General features: G+C 36.6%; 3 protein-coding genes across 5 annotated transcripts; 2 read left to right on the top strand and 1 right to left on the bottom strand.

The window, feature by feature from the left end:
* Positions 1-1,976: 1,976 nt before the first annotated feature.
* LOC121764073 (sulfite oxidase-like) lies at positions 1,977-6,726 on the bottom strand. The gene is made up of 9 exons (XM_042160159.1): positions 6,717-6,726; positions 5,959-5,988; positions 3,631-3,749; positions 3,451-3,546; positions 3,244-3,354; positions 3,069-3,170; positions 2,739-2,786; positions 2,226-2,444; positions 1,977-2,093 (listed from the first exon to the last, which is right to left on the bottom strand). Exons 1-9 carry the CDS (start codon positions 6,724-6,726, stop codon positions 1,977-1,979), a joined length of 852 nt encoding a protein of 283 aa, XP_042016093.1.
* Positions 6,727-6,872: 146 nt separating this feature from the next.
* LOC121763228 (probable NADH dehydrogenase [ubiquinone] 1 alpha subcomplex subunit 12) lies at positions 6,873-9,506 on the top strand. Its single transcript, XM_042159183.1, has 5 exons — positions 6,873-7,033; positions 7,426-7,452; positions 8,243-8,334; positions 8,883-8,992; positions 9,069-9,506. Exons 1-5 carry the CDS (start codon positions 6,945-6,947, stop codon positions 9,222-9,224), a joined length of 474 nt encoding a protein of 157 aa, XP_042015117.1. The 5' UTR covers positions 6,873-6,944; the 3' UTR covers positions 9,225-9,506.
* Positions 9,507-13,888: 4,382 nt separating this feature from the next.
* Positions 13,889-23,840, top strand: LOC121765397 (protein EXPORTIN 1A-like). 3 transcript variants are annotated; one of them, XR_006042831.1, is made up of 33 exons: positions 13,889-14,270; positions 15,332-15,448; positions 15,588-15,680; positions 15,784-15,855; positions 15,975-16,082; positions 16,157-16,239; positions 16,505-16,643; positions 16,780-16,848; positions 16,936-17,013; positions 17,127-17,189; positions 17,280-17,324; positions 17,846-17,953; positions 18,030-18,110; positions 18,437-18,643; positions 18,722-18,781; positions 19,057-19,167; positions 19,488-19,585; positions 19,742-19,850; positions 20,017-20,082; positions 20,182-20,280; positions 20,375-20,455; positions 20,591-20,680; positions 20,933-21,018; positions 21,124-21,204; positions 21,280-21,462; positions 21,627-21,693; positions 21,829-21,939; positions 22,098-22,205; positions 22,294-22,431; positions 22,524-22,661; positions 22,742-22,846; positions 23,238-23,415; positions 23,500-23,840. XR_006042831.1 is itself a non-coding variant. In XM_042161536.1 (32 exons), the coding sequence occupies exons 1-32, from the start codon at positions 14,172-14,174 to the stop codon at positions 23,358-23,360; spliced, it is 3,216 nt and encodes a 1,071-aa protein (XP_042017470.1). In that variant the 5' UTR covers positions 13,889-14,171; the 3' UTR covers positions 23,361-23,840. The 3 variants fall into 3 exon arrangements, 2 of the variants coding, with proteins under 2 accessions (XP_042017470.1, XP_042017471.1); XM_042161536.1 differs by having other exon boundaries at positions 23,238-23,840; XM_042161537.1 differs by having other exon boundaries at positions 13,890-14,270; positions 18,440-18,643; positions 23,238-23,840.

A 23,840-nucleotide genomic window follows, 5' to 3' on the forward strand; every position in this document is an offset into this window, starting at 1 on the left:
ATCAGCCATTTTTAGGGAATACTGATTTTCATGTTATTATTATTATTATTATTATTATTATTATTATTATTATTATTATTATTCAGCTCCATTTTCTCAATTTGACGGGGAGATCGACAATCTGGATTCTTTTTAATGATTTATTTTATTATTGTTACAATAATTTATGTTAACAATAATTTAAGGTTGTTACACCCCTCTCCACCCCCACTTTTTTTCTTCTATTGATTAGAAGTAAAGAATAATACTTAGGTTGGTAAAATTTGAAATATCAGTTGCCGTCTATAATATATGTCTAACCACCTACTAATCTCAGTAGACTTTAGTAGAATGTGTATTTACAAGCTAATTGTGCTCAATTACCTTCTTGAAAACCAGAGTTGCCCATATTTGATAGCACATAGAGCTCCTCTAATGGCACAATTATTTCTATTTTGACTCTTTTATAAAGGGAGAGGAGAATAAAATACGAGAGAGGAGCGAAGAGATAATAAAGTAGATTAGAGAAAAATGCAAGTGAGAGGGATATACTCCCCCTGTTCCATAGTAGTAGGGCATTTAGTTCCGGCACAAAGATTAAAATAAAAGGTGTGTAATGTATTAGATAAAAAGATAATAAAGTGAGAGAAAGAAAAAAATAGAGAGAATAAAGTAAGATAGAGGGAAAGTAAGAGAGAACATACGTTACTCCCTCCGTCCCATAATAAATGGCATACTTGGATAATGACACGAGATTTTAAAAAGGAAAGTGTGACATCTATTACGGGTAGTACTTTTTACTATAAAGGGAAATAACTCTACTATTATGGAACGCTCACAATGAAAAAATAACTCTAATACTATGGAACAGGGAAAATATTACTTTTTGCTAAAATGAGAAATGACTCACTCAAATAGAACACCTCAAAAAAGAAAATGACACTTATCATAAGACGAAGGAAGCACATAAAAGGTAAAAGAAAAAGAAAAGGTGTGAAAACCAGTTTTTCAGTTTGTCATCTGCGAATTCATTTTAAATATCCATACAAAATTTTCTGAAATTTGAAATAAATATGAACGTCGATGTATGTCATCTAAAAGGTCTTGTATGGCCTTAACACTTGTTTTATGCTTATATAAATAACAGTAGTACACAACTGATTAGTGTCATTTATTTTCCATAAACAATAGAATTTACTACACTCTCCGTACCATACTCCCATAAAAATATGTGCATTTTCTATTTTCGCCAGCCCCATAAAAATATGGATATTTCTATTTATGAAAGTTATCCCCAACTCATTACTCATATATATCAATTAATTTACAACTTTTACCACTATGTCGCACCATTTCAATTCATTAAACACTATTATTAGTGGGTTCCACTACCTACAAACACTACTTTAACTACAATTATTATTATTTCTCTGACTTTACCAATTGTACATTAATTCTCGTGTCATTTCAAAAGCACATATTTTTATGACACGGAGGGAGTATAGATCTTGTCCAGATGACGGTGCATCTAAGTTGATAAGATGCCTCCCTTCCAACCCACAGGTCGTTGGTTCGAGTCATCTAGAATGCAAGTGTGTAAATATCAACAATATACAACAACGATATTATAACCCATGTGGTTCGAGTCGTTTTGTTCATGGCGCGCACATGTTATTTTACACCGATCATACAATATACAACAACGGTGTTATAATCCATGTAACGACATTAAGCAACTACCAACATATTCCGTTTCAATAGTTCAAGACATAGCAATAAAAACTAAAAACAAACACAGGAAAGATCGAAGAGCCAGACTGCATCTTGTCCTTGAAACTGCCTTAGTAGGACAAGCGCGAAAAGATCAGTTATCTCAGTCTATCAGGGTGTTCATGATCAGAAAATGTGTGTGCGTGTCAAACTTATGATAAAATCGAACTACCCTTCTCAAGCACTTGAAGAGAACAAGCAGTTGTAACAGTTACTAGGAAGTTCACCTATAGGTTTGAGTGACCAATACGGACTTGGACCCGATGCCATGAAGTGTTTAGTATCCCCATCAAGTTCCGGATGACATCTACGTTCTCAGGTTGGACATTTCCAGCCACATCCACCTGAAAAGACACGTTGAGAACAAGAAGTAGGATGAAACAGTTAAAATCAGAGCATTTTTGGTTACCAACTTAAACAGCCAACTTTTTCATGAAATCGAGACATAAGTTGGGGGTGGAAGAAAAGCGACGTACTGCTTTGGCAACAATCTCAGTGCTCTGAGGTATGTTAGCTTCAGCCTCAAAAAGCACCCATGCCCATTTATCACTACTTTCATGGTCAGAAATGTATGGAACGCCGGATTTTTGTGATTTAGAGGCTTCCATCCATGTCTTGCCTCCATCTATAGATACATCGACTCTTTCTATGCCTCGTCCACCTCCTGATGTTGCATAACCCTTGATAGTTATCTGAGTTTTGACAAAAACTTATGGTGATTTAATAATGCATAGGATCCGAAAAATAAGCTACAAAAAGAGAAGCAATGTAGGTCTACACCACTACAATGTTTAGAATTGTCACATTCCCTCTTTTGCTTTGCATCTACAGTTTCAGGTATTTATAGATCCCAAATTTCGGTGTCAGGTGTAGCAATCATAGAAGCTGGATAGTAGTCTTTCAGTCTAATGAAGTGGTTGGCTTCTCCGTCAAGGACCTAACCAAGGACCTACAGCAAATCACGAACGGTAGGAGTCGGAAATGCATAACTTTCCGGGTTTTACCAAGTTTGCATCTTCCAGAGAACATATTGCACTCTGCAAGGACATTGCACCAATCAGTCAAGAATCATTTATCTTTGAGCAAACCGGAAAAGAAAATAATCGAGGTCCCAAAAGTACATACTTTTTATATTTATTAGTCATAAGACTTGGGCCCAAAACATTATATAAAAGCCACAATGGGCAACTTTTATGATTAACACATTTTTTTTCTTTTTATGTGAGTGTTATTTTACGCTTTATAATAAAAGGAAGAAGACCCATTTCTTATTGTTCTTCTAGGGATTTCTTTTTGTTAGAATCGGCTCTTAATAGTACCTGAACAGGAAAATCCATCTGTGGACGCCTCGTGGGCCAACTGATGTTGTTCCAATCAACTGAAGGTGGAAACATTTTATAATCCCTTTGCATGAAGAATCCCTGCAGAAGACAATACAAACTTCTTGAAGCGATGGATCGAATGCTTCCGATCACTAGTAAAGCAGATTCTAACCTGGCATTCTTCTACAATAATGTTGATGGAATCAAGCCATTTAACAGAAAGAGCACCAATAACACCAGGGACAATCACACGCAATGGAAATCCATGATCCCGGTTAAGAGTCTTTGCACAAGCAACACGACAGTGTTAATACAGCAAAGATCAGTCCGTAAATTATATGATAGCAATTCACTGTGTCATTATGGTCAGAAAGAGAACCTCTCCATTCATCTCATAAGCTAGTAAAACATCAGACTCGGGGTTTGTGGCTTGAATCAACGGGATAGATGCCGTGTAAAGGCCTCCATTTTCTTCCTATACTTACAACAGATGGGGTCAGTCGACATTCTTGATTTTCAATAGAGCATAACAAAATGATATGGAGCGAAAGTGAATTGCCTTACACTTATCAATGCTTACAAATTCAACATGCTTTTGTCCAGATGGTGTTACACGTGAGCAGTTAGGAATTCCAACTAGTTCAAGAACATCTGCTAATTTGGCCCCACCCCACACTGCTAAAATGGCATGCATAAAGTCACGAGTCAAAACATAAGCTTCATATCCTAAAGTATTTGTCACAGACCATATAATGAACTCATGAACAAAAAAAGCTCCAGATCAATTGAAACTAACAACTTTTCTTGCAGTCATCTCAACTAGAGACTAGAAAGTAGCAACAATAAGGAAAAGTTCTGGGAATAAATAAATCATGTTATGTAGCCAGCCCATTTCAAACTGGGGAAAATAAAGCTAGCCCATAAAGCTGATAAATCTGGTGCACTTAGCCTCGGACTATAGATGTATCATTGATAAGGCTCGTTTCATACATCTATTTTGGGTCTAAATTCTGTATTTTCCATGGTGCTAACGTGTAATTATAAGTCCAGGTGCGTGAATATTCTGTCGGACCCAGGAACGCGTTCTATTTACCAGGGCAGAGGAAATAGGAGCAAAAAGTGAAGAAAAGGAGCAGAATCCTCGAGGGCATAAATGTCAAACCACAAAGACCGATTGCCCTAGAGATTGGAGCCGTGTCTATAAATACGAGGAAAAATATCAAAGAGAAAAGGTTTTTTTGGGGGGAGATAGGAAAATCCTTAGTTAGTTTCGGCTCACTCTTCATCTTCACTCACTTAGCTCACGCGTTTGGTTTCATATGGGGAATTCTGGGTAGTGGTGTAGTTTCAGTGTCTTTGGAAGTGTAACACCGTCCTGATAAGGGCGAAGAAACAATTTTAATTTTCTGCACGTACTTACTTTCGCCGACTTCCTTGCCGGAAGTTCGGCTACTGTTTTGAGGCTACATTTGCAGTTTGATGCTTAATCTAGTTTCTATTTTCTGTTTCCGCTCTGATTCTTATGCTTTACTGTTTATTTACTAATCTGGATGCTTTTCGCAACTGTTGGATATTTGAAGTTGAGATCGGAGAGATCTGAGTGGATTTGTTGGTTGTTGGTTTGAATCGGAGTTGGAGGTTATGGATCTGAGTGTTGTTGGTGTGAATCTGATGGATCTAGTGTAGATTTCCTTTTTAATGTTTAAATCTGAGTACGTACTTTTGGATCTGCATGGAATTTTCTGTTACTGTTGATTTGCTTGACCTAGTAGATTAGATCTGTTAATTTTCTGCTTAATCATCATGTTTAACGTCTGGTCTAAAGTTTGCTCTGTTTCTATGCTCTGTTCTGCTCCAGTTCATGTTTGTTTACTGAAGAAGATGAAGATAATTGGTAGTTAGAATCAGATCCACTTTAGTTTATTAGTTGCAGCTTTCTTGTCAGTAGCTATTTAAGGAAATTTGTTCTGTTACTTTTTCTTATGTTCTGGTGTCTCGCTGTTTTAGGAAACTTTACTTTACCTGACCGAATAGTTTGATAACTGTTCCAAAGTTAATTTCCAGTTTCGAATCATGCATGTGACTATGTTTGAAGCACTTTCAGTTCTCTGGATCCAGTAGATAGAATAGATTAGTTTTAATTTCTCAGGTCTAGTAGTAAAACTCAACCCTCTTGTTGCGTGGTAGCAGCCAAACCCTCCAAAATTCTCTTAATGCATTCCAAACCCTTCTGTCCTCGTGGATTCGATCCCGACTTCCCTATACTAGCCAATAGTATAGAGGGTTGAGGTTTTGAAGCTGGATTGTTGTGACAACGACTGAATTCTGAGAGTTCATGATCTCCTAGACCCTAGACCCTGTGCTCTAGCGAATCCTCTAAACCTAAGAGTTTACTTTTGCATAGCAGTAGCAATCATCTTTCCGCTCTTCAATCATGTATGTTCAGGCAGGATCAACAAAAATAAAATCACATTTCAGCAGTCACACCCACCATCTAAGAACATTTGGGTAGCAACATTTTTTAGAAAAGCTAGATATATATTCATCCAAAAACAGGAAAATGTGGCCAACAGTTTCAAGTGAAAACCTGAAAGACTTAACTATGTGCTCTCAAACGAATTCCCTTACATAATCCAAATCCTTGATCATCTTGTAAGAAATCTAATATAAATATTAAAAGACACATTATACAGATGTAAGATCCAAAAACCTGAGAACATAGAATGCCTAAAAGACGCAAAACCTCAGCTGTAGATTATATAACTTGTCAATCATCCCACTATACTGATATTGGGATGGCATCCTAGAAACAATACCTATAAGATGATCATGTTGGAAAATACAAAATTACTTTGGAGTTGAGTCCAACATCAACTCCAACACTTACCATTTCCTATCGCACCAACATCCCATCCAACTCATGTATGACGTAGTAACTGTTATGAACAATTCCATAGCGATAAGCAAACACAAAATATTAAGTAAAAATGAATTATTTTTTTTATTACTTAATTGAACTTTTACGTGTATAGGAGATAATATTAAGTAATTTTTTTTAATAGTCATAATATTTTTTTATGTGAATTACTGAATATAACATTGGCTAAATAACAATGCCTAGTCGAAAAAAATCATTAATTAATGAATTTTTTACTTATTTAATTGAACTTTTATGTAAATTTTCATTAATGGTAAATTACTGAAATTTAGTCGAATTTTGTTTTAGTTCCACATTTTAAAAATTAGTTGAAAACTATTAAGTTTGATTTTATTTGTAATTATTCCATTATTTATAAAATATTATATTTTTCAACTAAATGATGTTGTTTTATTCATAAATAAACTATATCCTTTAACTCATCACATGTAGAGATGCCCTAATATAATATTTTAATAGTCATATCAAATATAATTTCATCGAAAAAAATTAGCATATACTAAATGTGGATAAATACAAATAATTTTACTAACTGATTTTTAGAGTTGTGATGGGATTCAAATTTGAGCAACCTTAACGACTTTATAGCACCCTTTACTAAATAACTATAAATAGGTGTCGTTCAGTTATTATAATTTATTATAATAAAATAATTAATCTAGAATTAAGTTATAAAATTATTTTAATTAAAATGATATGACTATGACGTGTTATCATTTTGATTATCTCATCTTGCATGAAATCCAACAACCCGTAGTATAATGTATGTAAAATTAGCCCAAATAAAATTATCTTACTGGGTGAAGCCCAAATGGATCTGAGCCATAATCACAATCAGGCCCAGAAAACCAGCTGATTTGGGCGGTGGTCTGAATCACTAGTGTTTCATTGAGGAGAGAGGGAGAGGGAAGCAGAGGAAACTGCGACAGCTAGAAATGGCAGCGGTGGTGAGAGGCGCGATGAAATTGATTAAAGAAAAAGGAATCGGAGGTTTCTTCAGGGAGATCCGTGAAGAAGGATACCTGTCAGTTGCATCTATATTCGCTTGAAATCTGTTTTTTATGTTCCGTTTTTATACGATTCGCGTTGAACTAAATAATTTCGGATATGCATTCTTAGATTGTAATGTTTCGTAATTGGTTGCATTCTTATATTTGATTGGGCATGTTTCTGTTAAATGAATTTGGTTCCTTTTTTCGATTTTAATCTAGTAATTAGGGTTCAATCGGGCGAGCTTTACCAATTCAGTCGATACGGGGAATGTGAATGATTAATGTTTCAGTTTTTCAGCTCGTTGATGTTTTCTTTTAAAAAAATATTGAATTGTAACCCAATGCTTATTCATGGAATTCTAGATGTTTGGCCTTATTTTACGTTGATGGGGTGGTGTTTCTGATTTTTATTTTCTATTTGCAGGAGTGCGCTTTTGGATGGAAATCTCATGTAAGTAGAAGTGTAGAACCCGGCAGCTCCCTTTGATGGCAGTCACATTTAGTAACTGTGGAATGTGATGTTTCTCAACATGGCAATGGCATTCTAAATTGCATTTCTAACAGAAAACGACATGGATGAACTTGTCTTTCCGAGTTTATGAGGTTCTAAGATGGCCTTGGAGCTCTATATGAATGTTGTTTTCTGGATATGTATTGTAAATATATTCCTCAACTATGATAAATTGGAGTGAACTATTCTGTAACATATTCGACCAGCAAGCCATTCTGAAAAACTTGATTAATGAAGCATATTAAGACTAGTTTTAGAACCTTATTCTCACTTGGGATGATTTTGTAACCTGATCTTTAGCTTCTCTTCTTTATCTGTTTTAATTCAAACTTCTCTTTATTTAATCTTACTTGATATTGAGCAAGCAGGCTCGTAACATTATGTTTTGCAATGTTTCTGATTTTATCAATATTTTTACCTGTAAACAACCTCCTCCTGGAATAGGACTGGAAACTCACCGTTGTTGTCAATAAACTGATTTACTAAATATTTTATTACTCTTGCTCATCTTCCGAATCTTGTTTGATGTGCACCTGTTAGTCTGCTACTGTGCTTGCTAAAATTAAACTGTGTTTTTCATGTCGCTTATATAGGCAAACAGAGATTCACGATATGAATACTGGATTACTCTTGCTCGCCTTCCGAATCATGTTTTATGTGACCTTCTAACCTGTTAGTGTGTTGCTGTGTTTGCTAAAGTGAAACTGCATTTTTCATGTTACTTATACAGGCAAACAAAGATTCACAATATTGGTGCAACAGTGGTGGGTGTTGACAAATTTGGCAACAAGTACTATGAGAAACTTGGAGAAACTCAATATGGTTAGTGCGGCATTTCATTGATTGGCTCATTGAGCTTTCTAAATAATTTTCATCTACCAGTCTCAGTGCACAACATTCATTTTCCTTGTGGTAGCTTTTTAGTTGTAAATGTAATTCTATTCACCATAAAGCTGCTGAACTGATGATTACAAAAACAGTGATGTGATATCTTTTTAGTTAAAATGTTGGGGAATGTTTGGATGGATTTGAGTGATTGGGAAGAATTTGAAAAATTGACAATTAATCACACTAATTTTAGCTTGTTGTTTGAGAGGATAAACTGATAGGAAAAATACCAAGGAAGCTATTACAAACATTCCTTCAATATCTGGACGATTACCAGCTACAATGATAGATGAGAGACTAATTCAGTGAAACGTATTTTGTATAGGCAAATGCTTTCTTGTGCTGAAACTTTTTCTTACTAGACATGGTTCCTTTCCATTGCCTTTTTTTTTGTTCAGATTCTTTCCTATAACTGCTACAAAAATAAAGCCTTACATTTTAAATTCCGATGACTGAATATTTGTAATTAAAATCTATTATAGGGAGACATAGGTGGGTTGAGTATGCTTCCAAGGACCGGTACAATGCCTCTCAAGTCCCACCAGAATGGCATGGCTGGCTTCATTACATAACTGATCATACTGGAGATGAGGTTAGCTTTAACCCCCTCTACTTATTTATAGTACATCTTTTATACACTTGCTAACCTAGGATTGCATTCCGTGCAGTTGCTCTTATTGAAGCCAACGAGATATGGTGTCGAACACAAACAGAATTTTTCTGGAGAGGGAGACGAATACATCTATCACTCTAAGGGACATGCCCTCAACCCTGGGCAAAGAGATTGGACACGATACCAAACATGGCAGCCCAAGAAGCCTTGAGCCCTCTTGTTTAAAGCAAGCACAAAAACGGAGCTTGAGATGTGAGTTATTTGTCCTACCTTGCCTTTCATTTAATAAGATGTCTGAATGAACTATATGTACTCAGATATGTTGATCCTTTTCTCTTTAAACTGCATTCAATGTGACACTTCATTTTCTGAATATTTGTTGTAAGAATATGTTTTTGAACAAGTTGCCTCCTGTTCCAGTACGATGTATTTTCGCTGAATTTTTAGATTTTTTAATATTAACCCTGCAAGGAATATGAATATTCTTGTGTTACATTATGGGAGCAAAAGAGACCAGTTTGGCTGTTTGGAGATGCTCTTTTGGTTCAAATTTTCTTGTGTAATATACTATGACAGTTTTTCCATAGCTAGCAAAATGAATCCTACATATGCAAGGTTAATGAAAATATTTTAATGCAAATTAAATGTAGAACCTAGTCGCAATTTATTGACCTGTTTTGTTTATTTTATTTAATTTGGGTCTTGTTTGATAACGTGCCCAGATTAAAATCTAAATTAAAACCAATATAAAAATAAAGATTAAAATTAAAATCAATATAAAAATAAAGATTAAAAAACGTCTTGTTTTAGATAAGACTAAAACCAAAATAAATTAAACTGTAAAATTTTACACCGTATTCTTTGTGAAAAATAAAAAATATTGATCACATCTTTATTAAAAATAAAAAAAATAATAGGGAGTAAGATATTGAGAGTTGAAATGGACTTTAGTCTACTGTCTAAGTTACTAATTGGATTAAATTGTTTTCGCTTGTCAAATTTAATGACTTCAGTAGTTTGATGATAAAAGTAGATTAATTCGTAGTAGTACTATTTCAAACTTAATCTATCAAACATAATGTTTTTTAACTAAATAAATCGACACGTCTAAGAACAACATTGACTTAGTTCTAAATACGAAAACATTCATGAACTGACACAATTCAATAAATGGTGAAAATTTTCAAATACAACTTCCGAGCTCTATTGTCAAAATAGGTTAGAATTCGTACAATGAATCAAGATTTGAATTTGTAGAATTTGGGATTTACACAAATTATTTGATTTTGCCTCATAGCTTTATCGGGGAAATGTGTAGTGGTGTTTCTAATTATTTGTGCTCAATTTGGTTTCAATTTGTAATTTTTTATTTGATCATTGTTATATAGGAAAAAACTATTTGTCGATTGATTTACGAAAATTGTACCTACCTATAGTCGGGACTTGTTCCAATTTATTGTTTCTGATTCTTAATTTCTTTGTTTCATTGGTGTGTACAATGTCAACAGTTTATGAATCTCGTTGTTTTTCATCAAGTTATGTTTGACTGAATGATGAGTTTTGAGGTGAAGGTTGATAATAGAAACCTTTAGCTATTTATCTTACTTGCAATAACTTGATATTAATGTGGAGTATATCAAAAAGTTTGTGTGAATTGATTGAGGATAATTGTACCCACCTACGATTAGGATTGAACTTAATTAAAACGCCAATATTTAATTATATTCACACAATTAAAACAACGCATAAGAGCATCCACCACGCGGCCCGCCGGATTCGCGCGATCCGTCGCGGAGAGACGGATCGCTCGTGCGACGCGCTGCAGCTCGCCGAACCGTCCCGCGTCCCATGCCTGCGAGACAAGCGACGGGTTGTCTCGCCACGCGCCCTGGCGACGTGGCGCGCCCCTGCGTCGTGTGTGACGCCCACTCGCCGGCCCGCAAGTGGGCGTCGTCACGTGCTGACCCAATAAATCTTTAAAAAAAAAATAAGAAAAAAAATTCGAACGGTAATATTGCCGTTTATTTATTACTGTTTTTCTTTTTTTATTTTTTTATTAATTTTTACTCTATAAATACTCCTAATTCATCCTCATTTCACACACAACTACACATCTATTCTTCCTAAATCATCTCAATTTCCTCTCCAATTTTCATCTAACAACTCATCACAATATGTCCGGCGACGGAAACTCCGACGGTGGAGGCTCCGGCGGGTGGGATCTCAACACGTTCGGCGATTGGGAGACCATGATCAACACACTGGGTGGTTCCGGTTCGTCGACGCCGGGCACCCAGGGTTCGGCGACGCCGGGGGGGTACCAACCACCCAATTTTGACGTGGATGCATATGCTCGTCCCTCCGCCCCGCGGTATTCACAGGGATTATCCCAGATTCGGGAGGATCTTCCCATTGATCCCACGCCGGGAGTAGGCCGAGGCGGTGGAAGCTCCAGAGCGGAACCCCGGGCGGGCGAGGAGGAGGAGGTGGAAGAGGAAGAGGAAGAGGATCTAGGCCGGCATCCGTACATCAACCTCGAAACGCTGGCGGTGTACAACGCCTGTGTTACCGTCTCGTACGATCCCATCATCGGGAATCAACAACCCCGGAAGTATTTCTGGGAAAAGGTCTGCGAGCTCTACTACCAGATCAAGCCGAAAGGCTCCTGCAAGCGCACATATAAAATGCTCTGCTCTCACTTTGACCGAGTCGACAGACAGGTCAAAAAATTATGCGGCATCTACTCGACTGAAGCGGCGCACTACCAAAGCGGCGCTACGGGAGCCGACATTCTGAGGGCGGCTTTGCGCGTCTACAACCAGGACACCGACAAACAATTCAAATTTGTTGATGTTTGGCAGGCTGTCAAGGACGAGGGACGATGGGCCGGCGGTGTCCGCTCCAGCTCGGGTTCAACCTCGAAGAGCACGAAGCACACGGCGAGTGGCCAATACTCGTCTGGTGACACCGGTGAGGGCAGCGGCGGACAAGAGAGTGCACCGCAGGAGTTTGCGGGTACGGCCGGCGATGACGGGGGATCCAGCCGTGGGCGCCGTCGGCCGCAAGGGACGAAGGCGGCTAGAGCGAGGAAGGGCAGAGGCGAATCAAGCCAGGCGGGCTCGGGATCGAGCTCGGGGGAGGCTCGGACACCCTTATGGCGGTGTACATGACCGCCACAATGGCGGACACTTCCCGCTTCTCGCCCTCCCAATACGCGGCCTGGTGGAACGGAATTGTGCATATGGCAGCACAACTTGGCCTTCCGACCCCCTCCACCTCGACCGCTTTCGGGGGATGATTCGCCTGCGGAGTAGTTTTTTTATTTTCTTTAAATTTGTATTTTAAATTATGCAACGTTTAATTTTTTTATGATTTTAATTGTGTGCTTTTTTATAAAAAATTTTAAGTTGTAATTTTTTTATGTTGTGTGTTTTTAATGAAGTGTGTTTATTTTAATTGAATTGTGTTGGAAATAAAATAAAAAATGAAATTGAATGAATAGTATTTAAGGGATGGTTAAGGGACGGAGCGTTGCAGGTTCCGTCCCTTAGTTAAGGAATGTAGTAAAAAAAGTATAGTGTGACCCTCAAATAGTAGTTTAAGGGACGGTGGGGGGACAGCGTAGTGGATGCTCTAAGACTTGATCTGTGGCCATAAAATTTGTCGTGGCAAATTAACACAGTACGGCTGAGATCGCGATTTAATATTTAAATTTAAATATTACGAAAAAATGGAAAAGTACCCTAAGCGCGTGATATTAACCGTCCCTAATTAATACATATACCAAGAGTTGTGGCTAATTTGAGAACTTTATTTATTTGGTTGTAATAATAGCAATTGGCCATGTTAACAAGAGATAATCCTTTTTCGAATAGTCTTTTGTAGATATTATTAACCTGACTTTGGTCATGACACAATTTAATTTAATTACACTACTAACACCTTGAAACATTACTTATTACTACCCATAAATTTTATGATAACATGAAACTTAATTAATCCATTGACAAGTTAAAAGTATAGTATAAATGATTACACATGCTTCATGCTTTATAGAAAATATAAGAAACAATAATAGTTTAGACCTTGCCAATCAGTAATAAATAAAAAAAGCATATATAAGACTCCTTTTATTATTGTTATCATATGACACTAATGCTATTGCATCCCAAGGTTAAGTAACATGAGCTAGACACTACAACTATTAATCAATAAATTGTCCCTAACTCCCTCTCATATATATATTGTGAATAATTATTTGCCTAAAAATCCTTTAGTGACATAAACATTATTAGCCTATAATGCAAAAACGCTATGTGACCAGTTGAACTATTTTTACCTTCATTTATATAGTTTACACAACACTATTCGCAAGCGTACGCAAGCTCTAAACAACGTCTAAACAATCAAAATAAAAATATAACCTAATGTTTAATTATTATACTAATAGTCTAATAGTGATGTACAATATATAAAGTTAAATAACAAAGTATACGAATACTCTTCAAAATATTCATATGTCCATCACATATACTGCGCATGATATCTCATAATTATATTATAATTAGTGTTTCGTACCATTTTTAATAATGAAGGGAACAACTATTAAAACATAGGGCAAATAATAAAAACAATTATTCTAATAAAATACACATAATTCCCTTAACATAATATCGATCTTGTTCAAGTTTCCGTCGAAGATGGATGCACATGATTATAATTAAGTAAGTTATTAAGAAATTAGAAATTGAATCAAGAGCTAAAATTCTAGAACAACCCAGACCCGAACCCGGATAAACCGACCCAATAAACAGGCGAAGTAAAAATACAGAAGCCAAAAATGTAACTCAACACTTGATCGCCACATATATAAAACGGGAGGGAAGAAGGCTCTTTCGAAGTCTATCTCACTCTAAAACGCATTCTGCTTCAAATTCAAGCTGTCTTTCCCCATTCTGAATCTACACACTCTCTCTCTCTCTCTCTCTCTCTATATATATATATATACCCATCCTCTCCCGAGCTCTCCGACTACTGATACTAGGGTTTGCCGTGCTCCCGTTATCCTACAGTCGTGCGCGCTAGGGTTTTTGTGCAAGTGAGGATACTGTTTTTGTGAGGGGTTAGGGTTTAATTAAGGTCACTGCTGATCTCCGATATGGACACGGAGAAGCTGCGTGATTTAAGTCAGCCGATGGATGTCGCCCTGCTCGACGCCACCGTCGCCGCTTTCTATGGGACCGGATCCAAGGAGCAGGTCTGAACCATTACCCCCTTTGCTGCTTGTATGAGTAGTTGAGTGTTTGTGCGCATTGGGATACAGTAGCCATTAAACTGAGCTGACTTTGTGTAATTGGGTGATTTTATGGATTTTTAGGAACAATGAACCATTGAATTGATTTTTAAGAACTTTGACATGCAAATTATTACATGGAATGTGTCCACTCTCCTGAGCCCCGGATGATTTGTATTTTTGTAATGCCTTAAACGTCTCAAGGGCTTTACTTTTTTCTACTCTACTATTGGTGTTTTGAATTGCTCGAAATTGGTTGTTAATCAATGCTAATCGTCATTAGAAACAGTGGCATTGTGCTATGTTTTCGGGAAAACACTTGTCTAGTGTGTCTAAAGTGCACCGTGTTAGGTAAGGCATAAGCTGGAGGGATTGCTTTTGTATTTCTTATGTGGCTTTTGAAAGTTCTGCCTGGATCACGAGTACTCCAGAATGTGATTTTTGGACCTTTGTTGGCAGTGGGCGATTCCTTTTACTTTTTTGGGTGTTGCAGATTCAATTGAAGTATGTGATCAGCTGTGTAAAGGGGACAATTAGTGAACTCGGTGGCTCACATTTCATTATAGGAAATGAGCTGGGGAAAATTTTGACAACTTACTTGACTCGTGTATAATTAATAGATGTAGCATTAAATTTTATTATTTGTTTTCTTATATTTTTACCTGTCCCCCTATACTGGAAAATATAATGGCAATGCTTTACTGCAATGAAAATGTTAGGTGTGTAGTTCTGATGGGAATTGATGTTCTTGTGGTTTTGGCATATACTTCATTATGATTCAAGTTGATGTTGCTATGCCTTTTTGCAGAGGCTTCTTCTTTAGATTACTTAGGGTCACTAGTCATTAAGAAACAGGCCGTATACCCTAGATAGAAAAAAATGCATTATATCTGTTATTTTCACTCTATAAGTTCAGTTCCTTATCGTATGGTTATTACATACTCATCAGGAACATTATATATTTATCTCACCATTGTAGGATTGGAACTTACCCTTTCAAAATTTCTCCATTTTTTTTCTGACAGAGGACAGCTGCAGATCACATCCTACGAGATTTGCAAACTAATCCAGATATGTGGCTTCAAGTGGTTCACATACTATCAAGTACACAGAGTTTGAATACCAAGTTTTTTGCTTTACAGGTCTGTGAATATAATCTTGATAAATGTTGTTTCTCTGTTCTTTCATTTTTTTACCACTTGCTTATTGTTGGCTCTCTTCTTCTCTGTTGTTGTTTGGAGATACTGATGAAAAGTACTGTTACTGAGTTCCCTCATACAGGTTCTAGAAGGTGTTATTAAATATAGATGGAATGCATTGCCTGTTGAACAACGGGACGGCATGAAGAACTATATTTCTGAAGTTATAGTGAAGGTGCTTAAATCTCTGCTTTCCCAAAATTATTTTTCTGTTAACTTCCTTTGCCTTTTTTCTATTGATATTATTACTTTTTTTCCCATGTCATTGGATGTACCAGCTTTCTAGTGATGAGATCTCTTTCCGGCGTGAGAGGCTTTACGTTAATAAGTTGAACATTATATTGGTCCAGGTAATTTTTACATTGTACCAAGTGATGGTGATTCATAAGCATAGTACTGGTTGTCCATGAATCCTATTTCATTGAATTACATTCCTAATGGAATTTGACAATTATTTCTGTACATTTAGATATTGAAGCACGAGTGGCCTGCCCGGTGGAGAAACTTTATCCCTGATCTGGTTGCAGCAGCAAAAACAAGCGAAACTATCTGTGAGAATTGCATGGCAATTCTGAAAGTAAATTCTCTTTACATTTATTTACTCATAAAAATTGTATCTACATGTTATTCACTTAAATATTTTGTTATTAGCTTCTTAGTGAAGAGGTGTTTGACTTCTCAAGGGGTGAGATGACCCAGCAAAAGATTAAAGAGTTGAAACAATCGTTGAACAGGTAAATTTGTAATACATATTATACATTATGTTAGTGTCACTTCCATTTGTATGTGTCTCTTTATTAGCCTGTTCTATATTTATAATTGCTGTTGTCAGTCTAGATTGCAATCTAAATGGAGCTATAACTCATGATTTTTGGAAGTAACATATCCTCGTTATTTCTATTGCCTCACAATCATAAATTATGTCCCTCTGAATTTTCACATGGGCTACTATTCCTCTTTTCATTTGCAAAGATATTAAGGATTGTTTTCTATCTGCAGCGAGTTCCAGCTTATTCACGAACTATGTTTGTATGTATTGTCGGCATCTCAAAGGACTGAGCTTCTCAGGGCTACCCTGGCTACACTGCATGCTTTCCTTTCCTGGATTCCTCTAGGATATATATTTGAATCACCACTGGTTTGTACTTTCACTATTTTTTATTGTGTCTTGTTGTACATGGGAACTGATACTATACTGTACCCACTTTGTTTAAAATTTGTAGTAAGAAGATGCACTTGTTTCTAAAGTAGTATTTAATGCTTCTGTTTGGCAGCTTGAAAGACTGCTAAATTTCTTCCATGTGCCCGCTTATCGCAATCTTACTCTACAGTGTCTGACAGAGGTCTGTGTTCTGCAACCACTTTCATGTTTCTAATATGTTCTTTGGCTAATTTTTTGGGCTGGCTGTCGCATGTTTTATTTTGTACAGGTTGCTGCTCTTAGTTTTGGGGATTTTTATAATGCGGAATATGTCAAAATGTATGCTATATTCATGGTGCAATTACAGGTGCTGTAAATTATCTCTCAGTTGCTATATGATCTTTGCTTCTTTCAGTTATGTCTGTGCTAGGTCTAAGCTAGACTGCCTGCTGATTCTTTGTATACACTGTTGCTTATCAGAACATCCTTCCATCTAATACAAATTTCGTAGAGGCTTATGCAAATGGCACTAGTGAGGAGCAGGTTCTCTTTTCAGATTTATACTATAAATTCATAAATTATTTACTGTTTTTCTTGGGGGTAACTACTGACGTACTGATATGGTTTTTCCAGGCATTTATTCAAAACTTGGCGTTGTTTTTTACATCATTCTACAAGGTGATTCATATTTCTTATTATGAAATGGACATCTTTAATGGGGTTAGGAGATATACCCAACAGTAGGAAAGCTAACCTTAAATTTAGTACTATGATGGAATGAGGAAATATGTAGATATATACATAAAGTATGCATGTATTCACAGCAATATATTTGTGAATTAATGATCTAATATAAAAGCATTTCCCGACCTATTTTCTGGTGTAAACTCAATTTTGTAGTTGTAAGCTTAGCCATTATAGATTTATAGGTGTAACGTTTGCATTTTTCTAAATTTCTAATCTAGATCTTATTGATGTAGATGTTGTGTCTTATGCATCTTATGTAAGATTAAATATAACTTGCTTTCCCCGGTTGACAGAAGCACTAGGAAACTAAATTAAATTCATGCAGCGGATGTCATTTGACTACCCCTCTACATACAAACATACACAGAGTGTCCTGGTTTAGAATTATCAACTATTCAAGTTCCTGGATTGTTTATTTTATGATTGATGGTTGATTTGTACCCTTGGTGCAGGCTCACATAAGAGTCCTCGAATCTTCACAAGAGAACATAAATCTTCTGCTTGTTGGTCTTGAGTATCTCATTAACATATCTTATGCCGATGATACTGAAGTTTTTAAGGTCTATTTATTCGTTTCCCTATGGTTTGTACTCTTTTCTCCAATATATTCCATCAACCAATTATATCGCAATGCAGGTTTGCTTGGACTATTGGAACTCCTTAGTTTTGGAGCTGTTTGAAGCGCACCATAACTTGGACAATACTGCTGGAAACATGGTGGGTTTCCATGTATTGTTAGAGTTTAATTCCTTATACTGTACTTGAGTTTTGCATGCAATCCCTTATCGCAAAAATGCATTCTTCTAAATTTCCATTCAGGTGGATTAGTTTGAGATTGTGGTTTGAAATCTGTTTGCCCTTACTGCAATTCACTCTAGGTGAACACATCATGATCTGAAAATTGTCGTCACTTGATGTGCACATTGCAAAATTAGAGTAACGTTGTCTGGTGTGAGGCAGTAGATTGTTAGTTGACCCTCCTGTTCTAGCTCTGATTAATTTCTTATGTTGGGCGGTTGGGCCTAATCTTTGTATTACTTTAGCAGATGCCTGTGCTTTCGGGTATGGGTGAAGGACTAGGCTCCCAACTCATGCAGAGACGACAACTATATGCTGCCCCAATGTCGAAGTTAAGGCAACTAATGATATGCCGCATGGCAAAGCCTGAAGAAGTCCTCATTGTTGAGGATGAAAATGGGAATATAGTCCGTGAAACCATGAAAGATAATGATGTGCTTGTTCAGTATAAGGTTCTCTATATTGATCAAAACGTTGTAAATATTGGATATTTTTGGAATTATTGATGACATTCATGAATTAATTTGCAGATAATGAGGGAAACATTGATCTATTTGGCAAACCTTGATCACGAGGATACTGAAAAACAGGTAAATATTATCTCCGCTGCTCTATGCTTCTGTATTTGATATTTGAAGGGGTTCTTTAGTTTCTGTGCGAAGGATTATATATGAATCTTTTATGGTCTGAGAGTGCAATAAAATCTCCAGCTACTGTGTCTTTAGGAAGTTGTTCTTGCTTGCTTGTATGCTACTTGTTAAAAAAAGTTTCTCTATTTTTGTTTGAATATTTTGATGATGGTTCTAGGTTTTCATGATTTCTAGATTATCCAAATAATCAACAAATTTTATGCCTGATGTGTCAGATGCTCAGGAAACTGAGTAAACAACTAAATGGAGAGGATTGGACCTGGAACAATCTCAATACCTTGTGTTGGGCTATTGGATCTATTTCAGGGTCGATGGGAGAAGAGCAGGTAGGGATATTTAATTTCAATGTTCACTATCTGTGGCCCTGCCTTATGCGATATTCCCTATTTTTCTAATTGTTAATTATGTTCTCGTAAGTATTGCACATTTGTTTCTGCCTGTGTTCATCCGCTTGAATATATTGTACTCCAAATCCCAATTGTTCAATTAGTTAGTTTTCTCCCTTCTGTTTCTTCAACTAATGTTTGATATTTTTTCCACTTAACCTTTTCTTTCTGTTATCACAGTGGTTTTAGATGTTTTATTAGGAATTTTGAGATCTAATCTCTACTTCAAATACTTATGCAACATCGTTGATTTTGGGCAGGAGAATAGATTTTTGGTGATGGTCATTCGTGATTTATTGAATCTCTGTGAAATCACCAAGGGGAAGGACAACAAAGCTGTCATTGCTAGTAATATCATGTGAGGATTAACCCCATTTTTAATTAATTATTTCATAATTTCTTGTAATCACTCTGACTTTACATTTACTTGTCACTGTGGAATGTGGAAAGGATTGGGAAATAACGTGAAGCTTTTTTGTATATCCTATAATTTTTCTGATTGCCTGGTTTGCAGGTATGTGGTTGGGCAGTACCCTAGATTTTTAAGGGCCCACTGGAAGTTTTTGAAAACTGTTGTGAACAAATTGTTTGAGTTCATGCACGAAACTCATCCTGGAGTTCAGGTTAATTACATCATTGCATATTTTTAGTAGTATGGTTTAGGTGTTCGCGCGTCCCTATATTTTCTCATTATCCAATAATGGTCTCGATTTGTTGCGTACAAATTTTCGTTCTCTTTTTGTTTCTTAATGCCTACTAATTCTCTTACATCTGTCTGGTAATTTGTAGGACATGGCATGTGACACATTCTTGAAAATTGTTCAGAAGTGCAAGCGTAAATTTGTCCTTGTACAGGTTAGGTTCTTTGAGAATACATATACTTAGTTACTAACATGCTTAGGTGGTGATTGCTTTACAGGTGAGTAACTCTGTTTTCCTTATCATTCTGTGCAGGTTGGAGAGAATGAACCATTTGTTTCAGAACTTTTAACTACTCTTCCAGCGACCATTGCAGATCTTGAACCCCATCAGATCCATTCATTTTATGAATCTGTGAGTCAAACTATGTACCCAATACCCTCCTTAGCACTGACTACCACACGCTCAATCGAGAATTCGTGACTGACGTTACATAAATTTTCTTTAGGTTGGCAATATGATTCAAGCAGAACCTGATCCTGACAAGAGGACTGAATATTTACAGAGGTTGATGGAGCTTCCTAACCAGGTAAGCTTCACTTTTGTTTGAGGATGAAAGCCTGTTGTGGTTGTTGAACCAGTTAGATGCTTCTTTCATCATCCTTCTTGGTACCTATTTTAGTGCTTGTGTGGCATAAGATGTAGTTAACACATTCCGTTGCAGAAATGGACTGAAATCATTGGCCAAGCACACCAGAATGTGGATTTCTTGAAAGACCCAGATGTTATAAGAGCAGTGCTTAATATATTACAGGTTTGATTTTTGAGCTTATTTCCAACTCGATCTTCACAATTCATCGAGCTTTTACTTCTTACTATCTTGAAGTTCTATTGGAGTTTACCATTTTGAATATGAGAACAAGGTTTTGAACAAAATTCCTAGGTGCCCTTTCTCAAAGGTTTTGGTGCATATTTGAAATTACATGTTTTGATTATCTCATGTATTTGCATCATTTACTTCATATTTTTTCATGTTCTATAACTCCTTGCATTGTTTTTCTGACAGACAAATACCTGTGCTGCAAGCTCCCTTGGAACATATTTCCTGACACAGATCACTCTAATCTTCTTGGACATGCTCAATGTGTACAGGTCAGTTGGGTTTTGTGTTTTCAGAATAACACATTATGCCTTCTTCTGAGCACATGCCCATCAATTGCACCTTTTCTCACTACGACATTTTCTTGTCTGCCACAGAATGTACAGTGAGCTTATATCGACCAGTATTGCCCAAGGAGGGCCTTACGCTTCCAGAACATCTATTGTGAAACTTCTGCGGTACGTTCGAGATTTTGAATCCATTTGATTCTTAATAATCCAAATGTTAATATTTGATTCATTTATTTTCAACAGCTCTGTGAAGAGGGAAACCCTAAAGCTTATCGAGACATTTCTTGACAAAGCTGAAGATCAACCACATATTGGAAAACAGTTTGTGCCCCCAATGATGGATCCTGTGCTTGGTGATTATGCCCGAAACTTGCCCGATGCAAGGGAGTCGGAAGTTCTTTCTCTTTTTGCCACCATAATAAATAAGTATGCCTTCATATGTTTTGTAATTTTGTTTTTCCTGTGTGCTATTCCTCATGGGTGGACTGATATTATGAAGTTCTTGGATATTTAACTGCAGCAATTTATTGGTGATTTACTATTGCTTTTGTTGTTTTTCCTATAATGTCAACTCCTTTTTTCTCTCTTAGGTATAAGGGGGCAATGTTTGAAGACGTTCCTAAGATTTTCGAAGCTGTTTTCCAGTGCACTCTAGAGGTTGGTGTATCTACAATCTACTCATGGTTTTTATTTTTATTTGTGATTTTTTGTGTCTATCTCACAGCTCTTAGTTTAAGTGTGCAGAAAGTGTATTGTTCTGAATATCGGCTCACCCTATTTTTTTTATTGCAGATGATAACAAAGAATTTTGAAGACTATCCAGAGCATCGGCTGAAGTTCTTTTCACTTCTTCGAGCAATTGCTACGCACTGTTTTCCTGCTTTGATTCGTCTGTCCAGTGAGGTGTGTATAATTTTGGTGCTTGATTTGCTCATAAAGACACCTCCAGTCTGCTGCAACTTGTATTGCACATTCCGCTAAAGGGGTTTGGGTTTTATTGAGTGATGTATGCTGCCTTCTTTACGCACATAAAAGTATACTAATGTTTTTGGGATATGCAGCAGCTGAAGCTTGTGATGGATTCAATCATTTGGGCTTTCCGTCACACTGAGCGTAACATTGCTGAAACTGGACTCAACCTTCTATTAGAGATGCTAAAAAATTTTCAGGTGCTCCTTTTCTTTCTTCTGTTTCACTATTGAGGTAATCAGTAATTAATATTTTAAGTGCTTACTGTTTACATGGTTGGATTGGCAGTCTTCCGAGTTCTGTAATCAGTTCTACAGGACTTACTTTTTGACAATCGAACAAGAAATATTTGCTGTTTTGACGGATACATTTCATAAGCCAGGTTTTAAGTTGCATGTCTTGGTGTTGCAGCACCTATTCTGCCTGGTAATGTCACTTCCTGGTCATTTATTCCCCCTACCCCCTGTTTCTCTGTTGACATTCTTACAGTAAAACCTGATGTCATTTAACATTCACAGGTTGAATCTGGTAGGTTGACTGAGCCTCTGTGGGATGTTGCCACTGTTCCATATTCATATCCAAACAATGGCATGTTCATTCAGGAATACACAATTAAACTTTTGAGTACATCCTTCCCCAACATGACAGCTGCTGAGGTACTATTGTATTTACAAACTGTTGTATTGTATGGTTGCCCTTGACATATGCACTGTAATACTTTGTTTGGCTCTTTCAGGTGACACAATTTGTGAAAGGGCTTTTTGAGTCTAGAGCAGATTTGGCCTCGTTCAAAAACCATATAAGAGACTTCCTTGTGCAATCTAAAGAATTTTCAGCTCAGGTAAAGTGTTGCTCTAAGTTAATAACATGTGTTTGCACACACATTTGTGTCACAATGGTATCCCCTATCATGCTTCTTGTCACACTTCATGTTCTGTTGGGGATCTGGGGTGTGGTTTACTCTAGTGTTCCTTGGAGTAGAGTTGGTTTCGACTTGCATTGTGTTTCTCTTGGCTCATATCTATTTCATTTTCTGGATTCTTAATTGTCAATTTGATATTTATGTGGTGGATGATGAACATTATTAGGATTACCCAGATTTATTGATCTGATTTCTGAATCAAATAACTAAAATTATAGAAGTATAGAATAATCAATGCTGCTTCAAACTTGAGAGTAATATCTGGTAAATACTGTAATCCTAGAACCGTCTTTTACTCTTGATGTTGCAGGATAACAAAGATCTTTATGCTGAGGAAGCTGCTGCCCAAAGAGAGAGAGAACGACAACGCATGCTCTCGATACCTGGACTTATAGCTCCCAACGAGATACAAGATGAGATGGTCGATTCATAATTGCCAGATTTTGCAGACAAGGCAATTTTGAGGAATTTTTAACTCAAAATATTAGGTTTAAACCCCCTCTCTCGTTCTAGAGCCGTACACTTCTAAAGCTTCCATCTATATTTTTTGCTCAATTTTATTCGTCTCCCAGAATATTTTCCGTGTGGAGTAGTGAAGCTGTGGAGGCCACAACCACAAGCTGCAATGCTTTGCTACTGAAGAAAACTAGGTGGTGGGTTGTGTAGAGTATATTAGATTCTAATTTAGGAAATATAGGTTGTTATGTTGAACAAGCTGATGTATACAAAATGAATGGGTTGTGTAGAAAAATCTTGTTTTTTGTTAATTTTTAGAACTATTGTTTGTTTCTCCACTTGTGATAGGTTTTCTTCTTCTATGACTTTTTTCTTGAATGATTTGTAAGTTATTGGAGTATAGATATTCTTTTGCTTAAGTTCTTGATGAGTTTAATTGGAGTTTTGACGAGATTCA

Source organism: Salvia splendens, chromosome 14, assembly GCF_004379255.2.
Source record: "Salvia splendens isolate huo1 chromosome 14, SspV2, whole genome shotgun sequence".
Taxonomy (NCBI): domain Eukaryota; kingdom Viridiplantae; phylum Streptophyta; class Magnoliopsida; order Lamiales; family Lamiaceae; genus Salvia; species Salvia splendens.